The following is a 23,200-nucleotide window of genomic DNA, read 5'->3' on the forward strand; positions in this document are numbered from 1 at the left end:
TCTTTGCGCCAGATGGCGACAAAAAAAAAAAAAAAAAAAACGGGAGAACGCGACTGTGAGGCACGTGGATCGAAATGTCATAAATTCCATAAATAAATTTAAATAAATAAAACAAATTTAGTTCCTAGTGGCATATTTTAGTTGCAGTCGTGTTCAGCGTATTACAGGCGCGTTTTACAACAAACTTCTCACAAATTTTAACGTTGCGTCTCGTGATGAAATTGAAAGTACATAATTTTCTTGAAGTGCCTTATTTATTGTGGCATTTATGCTTTATGTAATAATCGGTGAAAACACGCAAATGCCCTTTAATACTACAAAATTTTTATATACTCACCGCAAATCTTGATTGGAGTCGGGATATCAAGCAACGACGGCTCGGTCAGGAAAATTTCCTGGGCTTTGGAGCACAAAGCCTGAATCTCACTTTCGAGGAGAGGCACATGAGAGCCTGGCTTTGATCCCCGCACTGTGGAGAGATTTCCTAAATTAATTTGCATTCTTGCGATTTCTAATTCAGATTTTGGAATTGGTCGCGGAATAATTTGCATTTGCAGGTTCACGTGACTATCTGCAAATTTCCAGTCAACGAATATACGAGCCGCTAAAGTTTTTGATCCGGTGCTCGCTGTATCCTCTTTCGGTCGTTTAGCAAGTTCCATCAGTTCCGCTAGCAGTTTAGTCGTTTAACGTTCAGAAGTCTCAGTTTAGCTAGTTCCAAATTTTTTAGCTGAACCAGATAAAAAATACCAGAGTTTAAACTGGTGGGATCTTTTGAGACGTTAAGGACAGCGATGCTAAAAGTGTGCAACTCGTAATGGGTGTAATGGCTGTAACTTGATTACAGTGAACCCTCGTTATTATGACCATGGTCGTCCCCGAAACTTTTGGTCGTAATGAGGAATTGTCATATTAACAGGGGAGATCGGCAGAGGTTTCACTGCATTGTTCCCCAGGAGTATGGTCGTAAAGCGCGTATGTCAGATTATCGGGGGTCATATTAACGAGGGCTCACTGTATAGCATCGCCCAGTCACGCTCTAGTTTATATAGTACCGTTGTCCCTCAATCGATTAGATAATGAAGCGAGACTTTTTCCGTTACTAAGTTCAATTTCTGCATAGTTATACGTAATAATAGGAGAACCTTTAACAATAACAAGAGACCAGCGGCATGGCCTGGCGGGTTAAGACGTTCCGCTCATTGATGGTAGCCAAGGCCGTGCTAAAGACTGGCAGGTGGTGCGTTCGAATCCTACCGCCGGCTGTGCTCTCTGAGGTTTTCCCTGGGTTCTCCGAAGACTTTCCGCAGGAATGTCGGCACGGTTCCCCCTGAAGTCGGCCTTGTTCGCTCATTGAGATATCCTTTGATAATTTAGCGATACCTCTATTTCGCATATTATCTTCCCAGGTATAACCATCAAAGTAAACAGCCCTTATTATTTGTCCTTGTACCCCTTTAGGACTTGCAAGTAAAATTTTCTTATGTTACCTTCGTTTCTCATAAAACCCGCATATTCAACCGCAATAATTTCATCTCTCTTTTTTTATGTTCTCGCTTCTTGTGAGGAAGAACGAACAGCCCTGCGGGGATCTATATGAAAAAAGCGGACGACAGCATGAGATAATTCGCCCCCCACCGTAGTATTGAAATAACACTCGAGAAATATCCGAAATATCTGTACGTGTATGCAAGAAATGGTTCAATGGGACTCTCATTCGCCGCTGTTTCTTCGCGGATGAAACCAGCTAAAAACACGCTTATGCAATAAGGCAGTCTTTTACTGCTTTTTGTATTCGGGAAGACCGAAAGCTTATACAGACCATGGATGGACATTCAAAGGAGATGTGGGGGGTTAGTATGCCGCAGTACGTGCCTCCGCCTCATAACATGCAGAAAGTACCATCGGTACGCGGAGTGATATCGTTGCCATTCCTCATTTGAGGACAGAGTACAGTGTATGCCTTTCTGTGACCATTAACATAAATACAAAGTATCACAAAAAGGCGTATACTCATATTTTTCAAGTGTTACGCGACGGTGCTGTAGAGGGGAACGTTGGCACCTTCCGACAGACCTCTACCCGAGAAACGTCATCATGACGTTGGTAAACAGATTGAAACCGAAACAAATCGCAAGGGGAGGGCTGGGTTTCACGAATGGGCACTTGATCGCTGTCTCCTATTGAAAGAAAAGTAGGATCGAATGTCTCGTCCCTTTCAGGGACCATTCGCGTCCCTTTCAGGGACCTTCGTAATTCCTTCAGGACCGTCGCTTTCGGGCGCGACCTTGTTCGCCACTAGCTTCGAGCGTAGTTCAACTCTACCAAATTGGTGGCGCTGTCGAACACTATGACGTCATTTGTCTTACAAACAGGGAGATGTCTATTTCGTATCTCTCAAGCAGGAGGTCTTCAGGCAATTGCAAGCAATTAAATGCAGCACAGTATTTTTTTAAACACGTACCGTTTTGTTTTTTGAATAGGTTAATTTAACGGAATAATTAATAGATTTTCAATAAAAATTATGAAGCGAGTGGCGAAAATGTAGAAGTAACATCCGACCTTAGAGCACGAGCCACATTCACAGTGTCAGTGATGAGCACTGGCAAAACAACTTTATTACAAGATGATGAATGGGAAGTTTCATTGCCAGGGGCGATACTCTACTCCATTGCAGGTGGTGATGCGGGGAATGAAATAATGAGCCCCTTCACAATATGGAACGAAGTCCTACGGTATCGAGAAAGGTGAAGAGAGCTATGAGGGCGGAGCGTTGGTGGGCTGGACGTGGCCAGGGACCAAGCAATTTTTTTTTTAGAGAGAGAGGGGCGAGAGTCTAGCTCGTTAAGGGATCCGGAGAGTATACGGTTCGGGAAGGTTGGTATAGTGTGGGCAATGGAGAATAATGTGCTCTAGATCTTCTACAGCACCGCAGTGACAACAGTGTGGAGAGTCAACTTGAAGAAGGTTTTAATACGTTACTTGTTTGCGTTCAGCAAATCGATGCGCTATCTAGAGTGAGAGAAGGCCACAAAAATGAAAAGGGGTGCCGATAATGAAGCGTGAAACGTGTCTACTGTTTTTGAAACTGTGCATATTTGAGAAAAGAGTGTGTTGTCGTCACTCTTCCTTCGCATAACTCGCCGCTGTACAACCGCGACGTTCCATGTTATGAGGCAGATATCGCAAGTACGACTCCGGCCAGTAGTTGCAGAAACATAACCTTCTCGCCTTACCACTGCACAGGTCGCTAAGCGTGGAAACAATTACATGCTCTTACCATCGAGAAGCCGAGCCAGCAGGTTGTCAATATTGAACTCTTCCTTCGCCATCGTAAGCCTACGTCGGCCAACATCAAATCGTCGTTTTCTTTTGTTAAATGGGCGTGACTCACACCCATCCATCAGCCTCTGTAGAACTCCCCACAAATTTTTAAAAATTGTATAGTGCGGTGAAGAATTTGCGCGAAACACGCCTTGCCTGGTTGATTTTAGCGACTCTCTATAGTAATGAGGATTGATTTTTGGTTTGGTGCCTTAGAAAACTGTCCTACTCAGGAGATGACAAACAAAATGCATTTCGTGCTTCGTTTACTTGCGTAATCACTCCCAAACAACAGAAAACATCAACAGGTAAATTAATGGTGATGAATGGGGAATTAGTGGGCAGGATGAGATGTGTCCTGATGATGAGGTGATGAACGATGCTAAAGAGGGGTCGATAGTCAGTGGAGTCAGTAAGACATCATCGAAACGGCAGGCAAAAACACAGCACACAAACACAGGTACGCAGGCACATCATAGTGAGGAGAGAGACCAGTGTCATAGATAGATAGATAGAGATAGGATACAGAGGAGACCAGTGTCACTCCCAAAATTAAAGGTGCCTCAAACGAGAATTCTAATCTCAGTAAGCGGCTACGTTAACCCGTCCACTTCCTACACCATTCTACGATTCGCCGAGTAGATTCAGATTCAGACTAGGCGCAAAGTGCAACGTAGTCTCATAACAGGTACATAGCGTATAACGGGGCCGTAATAGAATCCCCGTGTCGTGAATGGTTGAAGTGTTAACAACTTTAAGACGAAAAGGGGATGTTGCTTTCTATAAACTGGGGAGCCTCGCAGATAAAATCACGCTTGCACGTGGCAATATGTACAGAGCTAAAAAAAAAAGCTACAGAACACACTCCGGCGCATTCGGTGGTGATGGTGAAAGCGCTCTTCGTTGTCGGCCTCACATATGTGGACAACGTCACGACTGAAAGCATCTGAGGAAAACTCAGGAAAACCCCCAGACAGCACTCCGGCGCATTCCTACCTCAGAGTGACACGCATGCAGCCAATGGGTGTGTACGGCTTACGGACATGTGCCTATACGCTCTGCAAGTAACTGAGCGTTCTGCGCATACCCCTCTCCCGGTTACTCCACTCGGAAAACCCCATTGGCTACGGCGGCGCCCTCCCTCTTCCCTCTCACTGCCTCCTCTCATGCGCAGAGACGCACTTGCACAGCGTTAGCTAGCTTGCCACTCTGAGGAAGAAATGCGCCGAAGCGTGCTCCGTAAACTTTTGTCCAGCACTGTATCTCCATGAACCATAGCACTGCTGTGGTTTATTCGCTGGGCTTAACGCGCAGCGGGGACGGGGGTTCGCAAGTCCAGCTGTGGAACACTTCACCGTGATCAAACGTTTGTTGTTGCTCTAAGGACTGCTCTATTTCGAGTTGATGAATGGGGAGTTTAATCGCCAAGGGAATACTCTATACCGCATTGCTGGCAGAACATGCTGTCGTTGCTTGTTTATTGTTGTCTGATGTTGTTTGTGTGACTGTCGTACTTGTTTTTGGTCGCTGCGCTTCACTGAGGATGTGGTTGCTTGCATCCTGCTGCTACTTGTTGCTTGTGCAGGATGCCGGTTGAAAAGCAATACCGTCAGTGTTTCGCCGGTATCTTACCACGGAAGGCGCTTGTGGAGAAATTCTCGCAAATTCCCTGAGCCCCTCGAAAGGCTTCGAACAGCACCAAACGGAACCTGGCAGCCCCATGTTCGAATTTGTGTCTCATATATGTTTGAAAAACAACAAAAATGAAAATGAAATGAACACGCAGGATAGGAACCCTGATACACGGAACAATGGGGGCGACACGGGATAATTTCTCCTTCACAGCAACATTTATCTGCCAAGGTCCCGCTCTTGTATTGACAAATATCTCCGAAGAGGGGGAAGGGGAAAGAGATTTTACAAATTTTCTGCGGTTTGCTGGACATAACTTTGGGCTTAAACCCGCGCTTGTAGCGGACCTGATTACCTAACGCAGGCATACGGTAAGCCCTTAGTCCTTACCGTGGTGCAAGGGTACATATTGCAGGCAAATTAAAAAGAGAGCGAGAGAGAGAGAAAAAAAAGGTGCACTTTCATTATCTCCGGATCTTTTTTCGTTTCTCTCTCATTTTCGTGTCATTTATTTTGTATTTGAATGTTTTAATGAGATTCCTACGTGTGTATTTTCTATACGCCAGTGCCGGTGATCAGTCATGTCGTCGGAAGCCCGCGTCCATAATCCTACTTCACTTTTTTTTTAACGAACTTTATTAAATAATTATTATCCGCAATTTTTCCTTTTATTACTTTTTGACCTGTGATTTTCGTGGACGTCAGCGAACGCCAGAGATGATAATTAACGGCAGTAGAAGTAAATTAATGAAAAGCGGTCTTTAATTACTGTCAGCCTGTTTTAACACCCCCATTTCTTTTCAGCCAACAACCATCAGTGATGCTCGGGGAATCGAAATTCATGTTCAATGTCAAATCCATGTTCGTGGACCCATGTCCATGTTCAGAAATGCATGTTCAAATCCGACACGAGAGGCGTGAACAGCGCGGAAGGAACTGCACAATCGAGTATTGTAATTGTAATCGAGTAACCAGTTTTTATTATTATTATTATTATTATTATTATTATTATTATTATTATTATTATTATTATTATTATTATTATTATTATTATTATTATTATTATTATTATTATTATTATTATTATTATTATTATTATTCGGATACCAACAGATCAGATACGGATGACTGATACAGCACTGTCCCTGCCTAAGCATTATTGCAGTAACATGTTTTGCAATAGAATGGACCATGGCTGGATACGCGTATGCCCAGCGCACGCCCAGCCACATCTGGCGGCTATATACCGCCATATTTGTTTATATGAAACCATGCTGTAGTCTGTGACGCGACTTGAAGCTTTTTCTCTCAATGCCTCGTAATACCTTGCGTCGTCGGGTGCCGAAGCATTCGAGGCATAAATGTCGGTGTACGATTATTCCGCTTCCCATCGAAAACAGCATCACCGAAAGGAGCGGGAGCTTTGGATTCGCGCCGTTATTGGGCGCATGAACAAAGATGCTTCGGTGTGGATGGCGACGAATAGCTCACGTGTCACGCTGTCCGTTCTCAACCTCATTCTCTTTGCCAGTGTTTGCTCATGCGGTTTGAAGCTTCTCGCAATGCCTGTAATGTGTTGCGTCAAGCTGTACGAGCGTCGCCATGATCGTTGGCATGAAAACATGGCATGTTATGAATAGGGCCTGACTTTTTCGGGTTTTATTTTTGGCCAGATTCGGGGGGTAAATATCGGGTGATATTTTTCATTTGAAAATTCGGGTGTATTCGGGTTAAATCCCGTTACGGCATATTCTGTCGTCAGGAATTCGGGTGATTTTTTTTTTTTTTGTTTAATAAGAATTTGTCTTAACATGGAACTAATGTTTAGCAATGTTATCAAACTTTATTTTAATGCACGCTTACCAGTGTGCCACGCGACCCGGATGTTTTCGGGTAGATTCGGGTTAAACCAGACTTTTACAGATTTCGTTCGGGGGGTAAATATCGGGCGGATACGGGTTTAACCCTAAAAAGTCAGGCCCTAGTTATGAATACGCCTTAAAAAGTTTTCGTGTGTTTTTTGGGGGGTGCATCACGTGCTGTTTGCTTCCACAGGAACAGGCTATACCATTCTAAACAAATGTTATCCCGCTATAGCCTCAAAAAATGCCAGCAAAGTCCACCTGGTGTTACTTCGTCGTTTCGCCGCCAGGGGCTACGCGTACATGGAAGTGGTCCAATTTCTCTTCTTCGACCTCAGAGTTTTTTTTCGTCCGTGTGCATGGTTTCCTTCGTTTCTATTATTTTTCTTTTCCTTTCTAACGGCCAATACACAAATGCACTGAATCAATGGGAATATTCGCACATTGATTTTTCTCTGCGGGTACGTGTGTGTCCTTTCCGTGGAGCCCAAATGCATGCCCGATTCTTGTTCGATTTTGCGGACCAGATCCATCCAAGCTTCGAGGTTAGCGAAAACACGGAAGTACTGACCCAAAACCGCTGCAGCACAGATTCGATAAACGGCCCACTGCATTCATTCTTTTTCTTCTTCTTTGGGAGAAAAATCGGAAGTGTTCTTGCGCATCCGACCCTAAAGCCTAAAAAGAATTGTATATTGATGCAGATACACAAACAGTTGACCGTGTTTTTCTGCCCATAACTGATATGCGTTCATAGAAGCCGGACTAAAACATTGTCTATTGAAGTATACCGTAGGGAAAATGCGGCGCTCCTATCCTGGCGACTGTGTAACACAGGAAGTTTGCCGGACGGACGCTCAACTTGCAACACGAGAAGAACAACAATAGCTATGCATGCATGACGATATGAGATAAAGTTTTACTGAGAAGTTAGTTGCAGGATCAGTTTGAATAGCCTGGCTCCATCCCCGTTCTGTTTATTTTTTTTTTCCTATTGTTTCTAGCTTCATGTGCTCTATACAAGAATGTAACCCCTTCCCCACGACAGAGAGAGTGAGCCAAATCCCTGTAGAATCAAAGACTCACACTTCCTTCGTGAACTCGACGTTGACAATCAAGTATATATATATTACAGAGTTGAGAATGCAATGAAGTGGTGTTCGAACGAGTGTGGAATCGATGTCCGGCAGTGTAAACGTCGGCTAGTGTGTGTCGGCAAAGTGGGCTAAATGTGCACTAAAGTACTGCCTGTAATAAATTGCACTCTGTGGGTACGTTTGATTTAAGAAAATTACGATTACGAAATAGACCTCTCCCTGTTCACAAATAAGCGACGTCACATGGTACAACAGCACCGCCAACTTAATAGACTGGAACTACTATAGCAAAAAATCCATAAGTCGCAAGGAAGCTAACGTATGTTTTCATATTGTGAGATTTTTATGTAATTTCTTACATTATTTCGTTGTACGGCCTTGTTCTGCTCCATATTATACCGGTAGCCCTACCTTTTCGGTATAGCTCTTTGTAAAAATGGCTACCGGGCCCTCCCATCTTCAGAAGCCCTTAGGGCTCTCGGAGTGCACGTGGCGACTCCCTACAAAGCAAACGGGAACTAAATCGTAATAACAAACCGCATTCCGCGCATAGATGGGTAGAAATCCAGCGAACCGGTACAGAAGTACGAAGGATGAGAGCCGCCGATATTTCGAACAGAGACTGAGAACAGTTTCAGTTCGAAATATCGGCGGCTCCTGTCCCGAGGCAACACCCTTCGCACGTTCCGCACAGGATTACGACATTGACTTTCGTGGAGCCTTCTGCGGTGGACTGAGAACGTGAATAGAGACACCAAAGCGACTAAACACGTGACCCATTTGTTGATGATGATGATGATTGCAGTTTTTATGGCGCATGAGCAACTAGACTATAATGCGCAAAAACTGACCCATTTGTGTGTATCAGTAATACAAAGAAGCGACCCTTGACCTTCGTGAAGGAATAAACGTATACCCGAGAAACGTCATCATGACGTTGGTAGACAGACTGAAACCGAAACAAATCGGAAGGGGAGGGCTGGGTTCCACGAATGGGCACTTGTTCGCTGCCTCCTGCTGCGTCCCTTTCAGGGACCATCGTAATCCCCTCAAGGTCGTAGCTTTCGGGCGCGACCTTGTTTGCTCCTCCCCCCCACCCTCTGTGGCTCCGAGCATAGTTCAACTCTACCAAACTGGTGGCGCTGTCGAACATTATGACGTCGTTTGTTTACAAACAGTGAGAGGTCTATACGCTTTGTGAAATGGCGGTGTTCTCCTCCCGTGCTGTTTCGGTTTCGCTATGTCTACCAACGTGATGATTACGTCACGGTGAGGTTTCTTCGGTAGAGGCCTATAGGTTTTATTCACATGACGTCATCCGTAGGAGACCGCCACTGTCGCTAGCAGCCAGATGTGCTGCCATTGGCCGCCATATATTGTAGGTTCCATCCAAGTCGTCACCCATATTGCACTCACCGTGTATTTGGTGTTGCAAAGTTATTGCGCTGTGTGATTTGGAGGATATCCAAGTAATTTCCATGTTTTACACGTTAATAGAAATCTAAAAAGCGTATGACTGCGAACGAATGCCAGAACAGCGCATAAACCCTAAGCGCAGCGACGTCAGCGCATAAATCCTATTACGACTTTTCTGTACTTTTTCGCGCCGGATCTTAAATTTGCAGAAATATACGAAGGTCGCAATATTCGCGAAGATTACTACATTTACGGTCTCCAAAGCTTTAGATGATGAGCTTCAACTGTCTCGCGATGTAAAGCCGCGAGTTAATAGATTACAGCTTAGGAGGTTTGATCTCCCAGGTAAAAGTTTCCAAAGGTCACGCCCCTAATGTCGTACGCGCCCGTCCGTACTCAATTATATTTCCCCCTACGGTCATTTTCGTTAGCCCTAACTCTTAAATAGTAGACCGCCTTAGTATAGGACACGTGGCCCCTTTTTTACGTCCTCTTCACCCATCTACTATATGAACACTGACCTTCAGATCCTTTCCGGTCTTTCAAAATTCATAGCATCTCCGGCCACTTAAAGACTAGCTCTGTTCTGCTTCTCGTTTCCACATGAAACGCTGGAAGCCGAATATTGGAGCGGTTCTCATGAAATATACATCGGAGGGTCGCATCTCCCCTTCTCGGTCGCACACGAGAGCTATCTACTATGTAGCGGTTTTTGTTTTGTTTTATGTTGCAAAGCATGTACTTTTCCTTTCAGCTCTTGTGTAAGCTGTACATTTTGCTTTCCTGTCATTTAACTAGAGCACAGGTTTTCTTTTCTCTTTTTTTCTTTTTTTTTTTTTAAAGTGCGGGCGAAGAGCACGCTGCAGTTTCGTGGTATATAGTGTGAAAAATTGATTATGGTGTGCAAAGGCCCTTTAAACGAATTATACTGTCGTACAAGGTTTTGAAAATGTAACGTTTCGCGTACGAGGGAGCGAGTAAGCGTTAATTATTTCGCTTTAATTAGGTGGCCTGCACGGAATGTTAATTGAGACACACGCAAAAAAAAAAGACATATCTAAAGGAGCTTTTGTGACGTCCTTCTACTGCTACTAAAAGCCCTACAAGAAGGCGCTGTCGGACATCTTAAGTTTTAGGACATCATCTAGTATACATTTTGCGGGAGGACTCTCTGAAAGCTTTAAACGCCTGCATTCTTTTTAGAAGACACTGACATCGCATAATTAGTGCGGCGCATCATGATCCCAGATATCTTTGCGCCAGAAAATTCCAAATGAAACTCAAAACGCAAACACTGACGTTGAATGAACTGCCCCAGGTTGGATTACATTACGTACACACTGGTGTCCCCACATGCTCCCTAAACGTCGCATGAGCTTCCCCGCATTTGCTCAGGAATGGGTGCAACAGTTGCGTCAATGCATCTAGTTCCCGAGAGGAGTAAAACGACTCTCTCTCTCTCTTTCTTTTTTTTAGAGTGCGGATTGTTCCTACGGTACACACATTCGTGGTGTAGGTTCCGCACAACACAAAAGTGACTTTGAGACACTATTCAAAATGACACATTACACAAAACACCATCCCTTCGGATTGTGTCTCTAATAACACACATTTCAAGAAGGAAGATGAGTAATTTTGATGGTTTTGGGGACTAAATATCACACACACACACGCATACATTGGATGATGGGGTGGGCGAGTCACCGCCGCTGATGCGGTACACTGCCCTATTGCGCGTTGGGAAAGGATGAGGGGATGACGATGGGGGCTTTCAGAGAGCCGTCACCAGACCGGTGGAGCACAAGAAATCCGCACGAAGACGAGGGCCTTGCACCTGGTGGGCGGCGTTCGACCACGGTCCGAGGATCTTCGTGAGGTTGAACGGCCGCTTGTCAATGCGTTGCATAGAGGCTTCCATTAGTGCACGCTCCTGGTGATATTGCCCACAAGCCAGGATGACGTGGCAGATGTCGCCGTGCAGTCCACAAGTGGGGCAGAGGGAAGACGAGGTGGAGCCGAGACGGTGTTGAAAGGCAGGTGTAAAGGCAACGTTGAGCCTCACGCGGTGGAAGAGAGCACTTAAGGGGCGCGGTGGTCGCGGAGGAAGGACGAGGGAAAGCGTGGGGTCTACATCTGAGAGAAGGGAGTGAGCTATGTCGTGGCCACCCAGCCTGCATCTTGGGGCCGGTGAGTGTCGAAAGCAGATGTCTTCGGTCGCCCGACGGTCGGAAACCGTGCGTGGAAGTTTACGCGAAGTTTAGGGACTGTTTGCAGCGCTTGAGAGCAAATGTCAGGGTTAGGGATCTAAAGTGCGGAGTATAGGACCCTAGAAGGTGTAATTCCTCCACAGTCTTCTTTTTCTTTTTTTTTTCAAGAAAATGTCCCTTTAACACGCTGAAAAGCGTTAAACGAAAGTTGCTGCGCAGCAACCCCAAGTCTCCGTGTATCTTTCTGCTGCCCTTTCTCTATCTGTTCACGTCTGTACATCGCTGATAAGCGCAGTTGCTTCGTGGCGTTAACGCGGCAAAAAAAAAAAAAAAAGTGATCTTTCTCTTTTTAGTTTCGTGTTGTGAGAGTATCAGAACTAGCGTGGCGACGAGGTCAATTTCTCCCGGGCATTTTTGAACTGGCGCCTGATCTTAAAACAAACCACCCTCGAAGGCCCCCTTGTTTCAGAAGTGTCTGCGAGGGATTTTGTTCGAAGGCGTTGTTTGTTTTCGGATGAACGTGGCTTGTGTACTTTTCTTCTCACAAGTGAAAACCGGAAGTGTATTCTCTTTCCGATCGTAAAAGTGCGAAATTCCGCAGACCTGTTTTCGCCGCAGGAGAATTCGATGGAAACAACCGCACACGAACCCTTCCCATCCAATGGGGAAAAGTCTGAAATGAAATGGATTGGTTGGGGAATTGGTCTGTGATTGATTAATGATGATGATGATGATGATAGTAAAAATGGCTGCATCTTTGGGTGCATTTAAATGGGAGGGGGACCTCGATATTCCCGGTGGCGAAATCGCCGATCTCGGAATTCACGTTCTCGAAAGAAGGAAAATCAACGAGAATGCTCGATCGCTTCGTAAGATGATGTGCCGTGTTTAAAAACACGATATCACTGTTTGACCACTCAAATTCACGAGTTTTTGGATGTGTGTTCAAGTCGTTTTGGCGGACGAAAGCCACATTTTAGCGGCCGTTAGGCTTAGCAGGGCGGACACGACGAAACAGCACGTTGGTTACTTTATTATTATGTTAGTGAAAGTTCGGTCTTTCCATTGTTATGTCTACAGGTTAGTCTAAGCTCGCTGTTGGCAGTTTTACGCGCGTGATTGTGCATTTTATAGTCGGATAACATTTATTTGCAGTAGTTTATTTTGCAGCGGGGATTTCGGTCCCTTCATTTCGATGTACGAGGGGGGACCTCGATCTTCCCGGTTGCGAAATCCCCGATCTCGAAATTCACGAAGGAGAATAAACGAGAATGCTCGATTGCGATGATATTTAACTGCAGTAGCTTTATAGGGTCTCATTGAAGCTCAATTGTTGGCGAAACCCTTTTTCAAATGCCACTACGTTTTTATTGAAAGCCTTTCAATGCATCGTGAAATCGTTTATTTATTTATTTATTTTTTTGAGTTGTTACTAGTGGTTATACAATATCAGTGTGCATATTTTAACATACGTAAAAGACATGCCACGTTTTAAACACCCTTAAACACATGCGTGTGTGTTTAAGGGTGTTTAAAACATGGCATGTCTTTTAACGAAGAACATCTCCCGTTCTGCTACGTCGCTTTTGTGCGAAATCAGCCTAATTAAAGAGTTAATTAATTAATGTTAGGTAATTAGTGATCTTGTGGTTATATACTTTCTTCGAGAGAATGTTCGCATGGCCATATCACTCAACTGCAAAAACTGCATCTATTTTGCTCTGCTAGTTTCTGTAATAAAAATTCTGTAACAAATAAACAAAATTCACCCTTAAAAACTCTATAAGGTTGAAATATATCTATATGCTCGACTAACCCGGTCATTGTAGAAGGTGTGGATACGTGATATCGGTGCCATGTCACTGAACGTAGGACAAAATAACTTGTTGTACCTGCCTCTTCTATAGCTGGCGCATGGAGATTCACCGCTAGGCTCTGGAGAGGTGGGAGCAACTGATTAGCCGCATTTACTACCCTATGAAGGAACAACGTATCATTTAGATATCTCTGAAAGAATAAATGAGAACCTCATCACCGAGCTTGTCACCAAAAGCGAAGTGTCAAGGCACTAAAAACAAAGAGCGTCACAATGTGTCAAAGAGCGCTTCAAAGCGTCGAGGTTAGTGTAGTTTCCCTTTCTTTTATTAATAACGCGTCCTGGAGTAGCCAGTCCCGAGTGGCTCGGGACTACCATCTCCATTTTTTTCTTTTAAAATCAATCACTCAATCAGATATCTCGCATTCTTCAATGTTGGCATCTCTAAGCACAGCCAAGCGTTCTTTCATAGTCATAATAGTATAATACTCATCGGAAAAAAATATATCGTGCATTATTTTTAAAATTATGCGCATATCCTTACATTATGCACGTATTAACCCGTCCGAATTTTAACTTGTCTATGATTTTTAAATTTTCTGCTTTCTTACACGTAGACCGCGCGCAAACATTAAGAAATATGCCTAGTAATCGTTTAAAATATTCACTGAAATCTTTGAACTTTAAGCGTAGTGCAACGCCCACGCATATTTAAAGATAACGGTATTAAGAAAATCGAACAAGGAGGAAAATAGTGCGCCTTGATATTTATATCCGACACACGTACATCTACCTTTATTCCTGGTAAACGCGATATTCCGAAACCTATTCGTTTCGCGGATGCCCCGGGGGATATTTGAACGCCTAGCACCGCATATCGATTAAATGGCTCCAGAGTAATTACAGTTTCAGGGAAATCTCGTTCTCCTATGATGGTCACCAGATCACTCAACCGCTCTGGGTATCGAGCACTGCAAATCTGAGTAAATTTAGGCAGAGTAAATACTATCCCCCTTTCCCCCCCCCCCCCGAGTAAATTTAGGCCGTACACGGCAGCAAAGCGAGAGGTGTGGCAAATGTTACAGTGCAAATTTTATACTTTTTTTTTATTAGTATTCCGAGGGCCGCCAGACCTTTAATTATCTTTGTGGGTATTTTCCGTACCTCTCTTTTGCTACTCGCATACAATACCACACCCCCGTCTGCATCTGAATTTCAAATTGTAGCAAGTGATTTCGCTAAGAGGATATATATACAGGTTCACCACTTTCGTTCCCGGCTCTATGCCTTTCTCCCCTCCTCACGCGTGAGAAAGACGTTTTTAGAAAACTTATTTCCTCAATTTCGTTCAATGCGGAAGGCGACGATTTTGGTTTCGCTTTCCATTTTGTCGTTTTATCAGGTCAAGAGCAAACGCTGTAATAGAAACACAGCACTGCTGCTCGCTTCCTCAAATAAGAAAAGAAAGAAAGGACAGGAGAAAAGCAATATACACTCCTAAGGATGCTTCGACTAGTCAATATCGGGGAGCTGCAATGAAGTCTGTTTGCTGTATCGGCTGCGTTGGTGGTGCGAGAAAAAGCGTTTGTATAGAAGAAACGTGGCATTGTCACTACAAAAGAAGGAATAAAAGGAAGATTCCATGCGTAACGGTCACGTTATTCTCAACTTGTAACAGGCGGAAGCGCTATACAAAAACGATACGGTAAAGGACGTTGCCAAATGAAAGATCAGCAATGTGACGTCAACGAGCTGAAAGAAGCGCGACTGGCTTATTATTTCTGGCTTTGCTTGGCTAAGCTTGCCTTGCCTTGGCTTATTGGCTATTTATGATTATGATTGACACGATTGGCTAATGGTTTTTATACTGTTATCGCAAACGCCTTCCGGTGACATGTCACGTCGAGACTGGGAGGTACCCGGGTTCGAATCCCGGTGCCGGCTGTGCTGTCTGGGGTTTTTCCTGGGGTTTTCCTCAGACGCTTTCAGACATATGTCGGCACAGTTCCCTAAGAAGTCGGCCCAGGACGCACATTCCCCCAGGGCGTGAGTCGTGACGTTGCCCACATACGTGAGGCCGACAACGGCAAGCCCTATCACCACCACCACCACCACCACCACCACCATCATCATCATCACCACCACCAAATTTTTGTAGGTGTATACTTCGATTTTGAATTTAAATCCGTGACAAAACTTATAGGTGCACATAATTTCGATCGTCTCCTTCCCCGACGAAACCTCATTTAACACCTGAAATACTGTTTTCCGTAGAGACCACCCTTCAGCCTCCACGTCATCGAACCATGATTCTCTTCCCCGAAACTCACTCATCCCCTTCCGGCTTCTCTGAGAGAGCTGAGGGGTTTCCAGGGCGCCGTCGGTATCGAACCAGCGGCATGGCCGAGCGGGTTAAGGCGTCTGCTCGTTGGTGGCACCTAAGGTCCTGCTGAAGGCACCTCCCAGGTGGTGGGTTCGAATCCTACCGCCGACTGTGCTGTCTGAGGTTCTCCCTGGATTTTCCGGCGGACTTCCCTGACGAACGTCGACACAGTTTCTCCTGAAGTCGGCCCCGGACGCATACCAACCCTCCCCCACTCCTCCCTGCTGTCCTCTCTCCATCAGTCCATGTCTGTACGCCGCTCATAGCCACAGTTGCTTCGCGGCGCTAGCACGATTTTTTTTTTAAATCGACAGTGTTGGCCACATATTCTGCAAAAAAAAGGAGGAAAAAAATGAAGAAAGAAAAAACGGAGTGAAATTGTGACATTCGAGTACTGAGGGCTCAGGCTACTGGATATATCAATTTTCTGAAATTGCACCAAAATACTAGGGTACCCATTTTGCCCGTACCTCAAACGCACCCAAACGACGACGGAAGCAAGAGCTATCTCGAAGCTGCTTAATTAACTTGAGTCACACCAAGTTCCTGGAGAGCTTTTGTTTCGGAGACGTCGAGCGTCATTTTACAGCCTTTTGAATGTATAGGAGCGCATTGAAACCGTCAACGCACGCGGACGAAAATAATCCGAGATCCCCAGGGATAGCATTGAGAGAAACGGAACAACGAAACCGATTTTCTGTGGTCACGCCTCGCGGTCTTTCCCGCGGGCGGCACAATCGAGGACGTCTTACTTGCATGTCATTAGAAACGAGACATTTACATATTGGAGGAGCGGCAAGATATTCTTTGATAGATGTGAGGGTATACAGAAATGAAATTTCGCAGGGTCTCCACAAATAAATGGTACATGCTATGTTTGCATCAATGCAAGGCGAGACTTTACAGCGTTTGTCGTAACAACAGAGATTGGCTGCGCCTTCGGGCATTGTGCCAAACGCGTTTAAGTATAAATATATGGCCGCCGTTGCCAGTAAATTTTCGTTGAAACGCTTTGTTTGGGGGGGGGGGAGCAATGATATTAAATTTTAATCGGAAAATTATTGATTTGTGATTGATTCGTTGAATAAAATACATATTTATATTTTGTATTACATTATGATTTCTTCTCTAATATTCCCTAATCAAATCGTGCAAAGTGAAGATTTGCAAGATTTTTTTTTTTGCACGAACGTGCTTTTTTCCCCCCAATTTTTACCAAAAACAAACATGAAAGAAACCGCTTTTTGTTCAGTAGTTATCTCAAAGCCGTGTATCGCAGTCGCCAGCATTTCTTTCACCGCACCTAATTAATTAGACAAGGCTAATTAGCTAACTTTTAAAATGTTGACTTAAGGGCCAAGAGATGAATTGGAAACCTGTAGAACGCCTTTGGAAGGAGCCGACAACGTGTTCTTGTACTTCGTGGACTTTCTTTTTAGGCAAACACACACACACACACAGAAACGTACCTTGTTTGAAACACGTCGGTCGGGTGTTCCCCAAGGCACACTACGGCTTTCCAGTTGATCCCTTGGGCCAATGTTTTAAAAGTGAGGTACTCAGACTTGTCTAATTAGTTAGGCATAGTGATAAAAATTCTGGCGACAACGACACATTATTTTTAAAAATATTCAGTTTGTTTCGAAAACATAGACGGTTATGTTATAACAGTCACAACATAACTACGGTTGTTCATGGGTGCCATACAAATAAAAATTGAATTAAATTGCACAAGAATGTGAGCACGCTGGTGTATGGGCTAACTGTACAAGCTAGTTGGTGTATAGCGCTCCGTTTTTTTAAGTATTGATTTATGGATTGATCGAGATATAAAATTATGGACATGCGAGAACCGACAAGGTCAGGTCAGTCACTCTTTCAGCGCTCGAAAAGTACATAGTTCTTGTTTCGGGTCGTTTGCATAGCGAAATTCGGCGATGGAACAACAATTCTATTGTGACGAAATGGGGAGGTTTTCCACTCTAGGAGTGGAACGCTATCCCATAGCTACGGGGTCTAATGTGAGTGATGAACGATGCAAGCGATTGATATTTCAACACACGTGCGCTTTAAGTGGGGGGGATTTTTTATTGAATAAAAGAACGGTTTTTTAAACATGGAATGGCTGGGAACGGGCTTGGAGCCCTCTCAAGCTGCATAATGTAGCTTTTCGCTCCAAGTGCCACACTGTATTTCAGTGAAATAAAGCTTTTGATTGATCGATTGATTGAATATCTCCCGTACTGCTACATCGCTTTTGCGCGAAATCTCCTAATTAAAGAGTTAATTAATGCATTTTAAGTAACTAGTGATCTTGTAGTTACATACTTTCTTCGAGAGAATGTTCGCCTGGCCATATAACTCAACTGCAAAAACTGCATATATTTTGCTCTGCAAGTTTTTTGTAAAAATTCTTTAACGAATAAAAAAAAACACCCTGTATAGAGATGCCGGTAATGTGTTACAAAGCCATCCATTACATCTCAATAGTGATCAATACTAATACATTATATTTTGTGGAGGGATTGGCCGATTAATGTGAGATTTCATTACTCACCACTTGGGCTGAAAATTCAGTCGAACTGTCTAATTCTCTTGTAGAAACTCTAGTATTACTATCACCGGTAACGTGTAACTAGGTAAAAGACTGGTCACGTCTCTTCACGGCTTGAAACATCACCATATGGGGAAACGACGATAAAACCTGAGACACGGAACAAAAAAGACAACACAAAAAGAAACCACTCCTCTTCCTTATAACATCGCACCACCACCACCACCACAACCACACAAAAAGCCACGTTCTCATCGTCGGTTTACAATGTACATGAGAGAATTGATGTTCTGAGGCTGGAACATATAGGACGGACAAACACATACAAAGCCTCAAGTGCCCAAGAAATTAATGATGAAAGATGGAAGTTCTTCTTTCATCATCTTTTTTTCATTTCTATATCTTCATATCTTCTTTCATCATTTTATACCCCTGTCAGACGTACTAATTTAGTGTCACTTAGTTGAAGTGCACTCCGTCCCGTAATGTCACTTTCACTACGCTCCTGCTACACGGTATAAGTAAGGCCCGGATTCCCGGTTCGCCCTCAGTGTTAAGCGCACGCGAAGGGGACCATCTGTCCATGCTTCGTGAATGGACGGAAGGGTCCCTGCGCGTGCACTTAACCCTCAGGGCGGAGCGAGAATCCGGGCCTAAGGCCCGGATTCTCGGTTCGCCCTCAGTGTTAAGCGCACGCGAAGGGGCCCTTCTGTCCATGCTTCGTGAATGGACGAAAGGGTCCCTGCGCGTGCACTTAACCCTCAGGGCGGAGCGAGAATCCGGGCCTAAGTGTCACTAAGCAGTCATGGTGATGACGATGGGCGAGCTTGAACTCCCACCAAACATCGGGGAGTGCAATATAGTACTTTCTCTGTAAAATCGTTTTTCTTACGTCTAGAAACATTTCATAGAGATTTTCTTCGCAGTTGAAGTCGATTTAATGTCATAAATATAATTGTTGGGAACCAACACAAGTATATTTATTTGACAAATTTTCAATCTTCTTCTTCACCTCTTTGGTGGTCTTTACTATGTCTTGCGCGTGCAACTGGCCCGCGATGTCAGCATACACTTTCGCGTTTCGCTTGGTCCTCCCATGTTCTGATAGCATGGGTTTCTATCTCAGACCATGACGCCCTGTCTTTTTTGTCTTCCGTTATTCAGTGCTTCACTGCGGGTATTTCGCGATTTCGCCGGAAACACTTAACCACCGTGCAATGTCAGCAAATATGGCTGCCGCGAAGTGGATTACGAACTCTACTGGGCAGTCTGTGAACGAGAGTACTGGTAAATCACGCTAAAAAATCCTTACGTCTTTCTTATATAAATCAGCGCTGTCTTAACAAACTTGTCCAAATATAAATTCCGGTTGGGTTGTTTCTTTCCTTTTCCAAAAATAAGCATTTGTTACGCAATTCCTGCGGTGGAGGCTACGCACTTGATTGTTGCAGGCAAAGTGAAGTGAGTTTGGCGAACTCACTTCATCGTAAGTGTACTTTGCACCTAGTGTCACTAAAAGATGCCGTGTGACTCGTAAAGAATGACACTTATTGCAAGTGTACTCGCTGAAAGTGACACTAAATTAGTACGTCTGACAGGGGTATTACAATGTAGCAGCTCGCCTGCACCCTTGCGCTTCTACCATCACATATGGGACCGTGTCGGAGGTTTCCGTTGATTAGGGATGGGCGGATCGAATCCTCTAATCCTAGGCAGGGATTCAAGAATCGGGAATCCGAATCCCAATTCCCGAAACGGCGAACCGAATCTTTCGAATCCACCAACCACGTTTGTTACTTTCTTTTTCAAATCGGCGCCTCCGGAGTCCGCCGAAAGCCTCATTAGCAGACGCGTGTTTTCTCGTTTGTTTACATTGCTCTAGACTGAAACAGTTGAGAGGCAGGAACTGTTACGTTACAAGTTTAAAAGTAACATGGTTTTGTTTTTGATAGTTGCTTAATTTTTTGGAAATAATTGTATTTCTTGTAGTCGTTGAACAACATGTTAAATTAATTACGTTTAAGAAGTATATATATATATATATAAGTACAGGTATATTTTCTCTTGAAACTGCACTGTTATTTAATTTGTTTTTCATTAAACAAAGGTGTATGTATCACATTCTGCTTCAAAACACTTATCAGTAGAAATTTTCTTTTTTTTTTTTTTGAAACTCTTTTTAAAGAAAGGATTCGAAAGATTCGAGATTCGTAAGATTCCTGGATTCGGATCTGGATTCGGATCTGGATTCGGATTCGTAAAATTCTGGATTCGTCCCATCTCTACTGTTGTAATGCCAAGGTAATGCAATCACCCGATGACAGTAATGACTATAGTAATGCATGACCAGGCATAAAAGGGAAAGTAATGAATTGTCTTGCCCAACAGCGATGAGTAATGGCAATGCATCATAAAGTAATATTCCAAACTCCGCGTGCAACGGTTCGTACCACGCCGAAACGCACGCGCGCACCCCGCACGAAAGCCTTCGTCTTTTCAGGCACAACAACGAACTAGTGAAGAAATTAACGATGAAAGATGGAAGTCACTGAAAAGGTTAGCCAGCTGTAGGACTCGAATCCACGGATTACCACTCCCGGGCTCTACTAATTGAGCTAAGCTAGCACACCTCCAGACTTCTAACATTTGAGCTAACACACGTACATTTGATGCTTTGTATATATTTATCCTTTCTACCTTGTTCCAGCTTCAGAACATCAGTTCTCTCACGTTTAACAGTTGCCGCTTGCGTAGATCGCGTCGTATGACTGTGTGTATGAGTGAGAAAAATGTAAGAATGAAAGGGGGTGAGTGAGAGAGAGAGTGGTTGGCATGGTCCCTTCAATTGACGCGCCCTTGGAAGTCGTATTTGAGGCATTGTCCGTATTTGTCCTTTCTATGGTGTGTTCCAGCCTCAGAACATCAGTTCTCTCATGTTCAACGAACTAGCGATAAGTTAATAAGTGAATTTTAAAAAATATGGAGAAATTGATTGAACTGGTGATTTGCGCGTTTACCTGTGGGAAATTGCTTTCTCGACAATACACATAAACCCTGAAGAAAACTTGCTTACCACGCAATCATTGCACAGTGTTCGTAATACCTTTGGTATATCCGACGCACAAGTTGCAGCCGAAATCGCTCTGTGGCGCTGCCATGGCAAATGAGCGGCCCAGCGAGGCTTTGCAGCCCCTCATTTGAACGAGCTACTTAGGTGCAGGCGGCAATACTAAGCCGAAAGCCAATCAGTGGGCTCCTAAAGTCGAAATCCGAATTTGAATTTCAAATGCACAGAAGCAGGCGGAAGCAGCGCCGGATTGTCTCTCCGTTCTGCTACACGAGAAGAAAAAAAAAACTAATGCGTGATTCTCGTATAGCGGGAATGTGCGCTGTCTCGCCTGTTTTGATACGTGATCTGGATCCGGTAATATTCTTCAGAAAATTGGAGGTCGAATGAGATAAGAAGAAGAAAAAAAGGTATAATATACTCGGATGAGATTCTGACCGTGTCTGTCATCAACAACTTCGATATACTTTTGTGTAAACAACCTGTGTGGCAATTTTCGCGAGAAATTGGAATGTGGCAGCTGAAAGCAAATATTTTTTGTTGTATGGAGGTATTATTCTACTTTGTTGTTGATTGGTTTTTGTTTTTGAGGCGGTGACGGAGATGGGTTCGTACATGCTTCTTCGTCTCCGTTCTTTCCCCGTAGCAGGAATTAGACGTACGCCGAAACACCAAATTAAATGAAGCGAAATGAAAGTCAGGAACTCCAACAGGAGAGCCAACGGGCGTCACTTCCGTGGTCTGCTACGGCGGCGCGGCGACGCTCACCAGGGGCTCAGATTGCTCCACGGCCGAATTTTATATCGCGATTGTGGCGGCGTTTCAACTAATATACGCAAATCTAAGTCGAATTCCGGATTGTTTTGGTACACATCGCAATATGAGGCAAATAGCTTTGCAGCCTATTTTCGTTTCCGTCGTCCTTTAAAGCATGATCAACAAAAACTGAGAGGGACATTACTGAAACTGGAAACCTGCAAATGACCCCAAATGTTTTGTGAATTAAAGCTTGTGAAAACTTTTACTTCTTCAAACACTCGTCGTTGACGCACACACATAAATGATGATGATGATGTGGTGGTGGTAGGTCATTTACCGCCGTTATGGCGTACACTTCCCTCTCTCGTACTCGTTGCAGTCGTCGTTGAACAACATACACAGGTATAGAAAGGATGACGCTGAATAATAAACTGAATAATAAACATCCCGAAGCCAATATGCTAATAAATATAAAACATCACTATCTTCACCACCACCAAGTTCCACACAGGAATCAGTGTTGAAGTTGTAAATAGAAACCTTTGAGATGTACGTAGAAATCCTTTGAGTTGTGCATAAAAACCCTTGGAGTTGTGCACAGATGTCATTGTTGAAGTTGCGCGTGGCCAAACAAAATCGAAATTTAAAATGTCAGACTTGGCCTGTTGGCACTGCATACCACTGTATCCATGCGGGGGTTCCTACATATAGGTCAAACTGGACGATGTGTAAACGCCCAACCTAGAGAGTGCAAATGCAATAATATCTCGGCGCACATGTCGGGCCCTGTGGGTATGACATTTTGTTTCACGATACGCAGCTAAAAGCGAGCTTTCATGATGGCAAGATGTGGGAGATCTGGGAGGCTTTTTTGATTGCGGAGGGATGAGATCGATGCGTCAGTAATACTTCTATTTGCTTGTTGAAAAAACAAACTGGCGGCTTTTTCATAGAGATTTTAAGCAGGGTATTGGTGAGCTTTAGTGCATCGTGCGCTATTGCCTTTGCGTGCGTGAGGGATAGCGTTGGTGGTTCTGCGCACGCGCAAAGCATACGCGCATTGAGCAGAACCACTACGCTATC

At 44.1% G+C, this 23,200-nt stretch overlaps 2 protein-coding genes across 3 annotated transcripts in view; one reads left to right on the forward strand and one right to left on the reverse strand.

Moving 5' to 3' along the window:
* Positions 1–3,359, reverse strand: part of LOC135366719 (serine/threonine-protein phosphatase alpha-2 isoform-like) — a 34,341-nt gene extending 30,982 nt beyond the window's left edge. The window contains exons 1-2 of the mRNA XM_064599556.1: positions 3,281–3,359; positions 338–469 (exon numbers count right to left, since the gene is read on the reverse strand). Coding sequence (XP_064455626.1) covers positions 338–469; positions 3,281–3,332 — 184 coding nt within the window. The 5' untranslated portion in view covers positions 3,333–3,359. The remainder of the gene's footprint in view (positions 1–337; positions 470–3,280) is intronic.
* Positions 1–23,200, forward strand: part of LOC135366716 (GATOR2 complex protein WDR24-like) — a 134,939-nt gene that overhangs the window by 57,842 nt on the left and 53,897 nt on the right. The gene's annotated exons all lie outside the window — the stretch shown is intronic.

This window comes from Ornithodoros turicata, chromosome 8, assembly GCF_037126465.1.
Source record: "Ornithodoros turicata isolate Travis chromosome 8, ASM3712646v1, whole genome shotgun sequence".
Lineage (NCBI taxonomy): Eukaryota > Metazoa > Arthropoda > Arachnida > Ixodida > Argasidae > Ornithodoros > Ornithodoros turicata.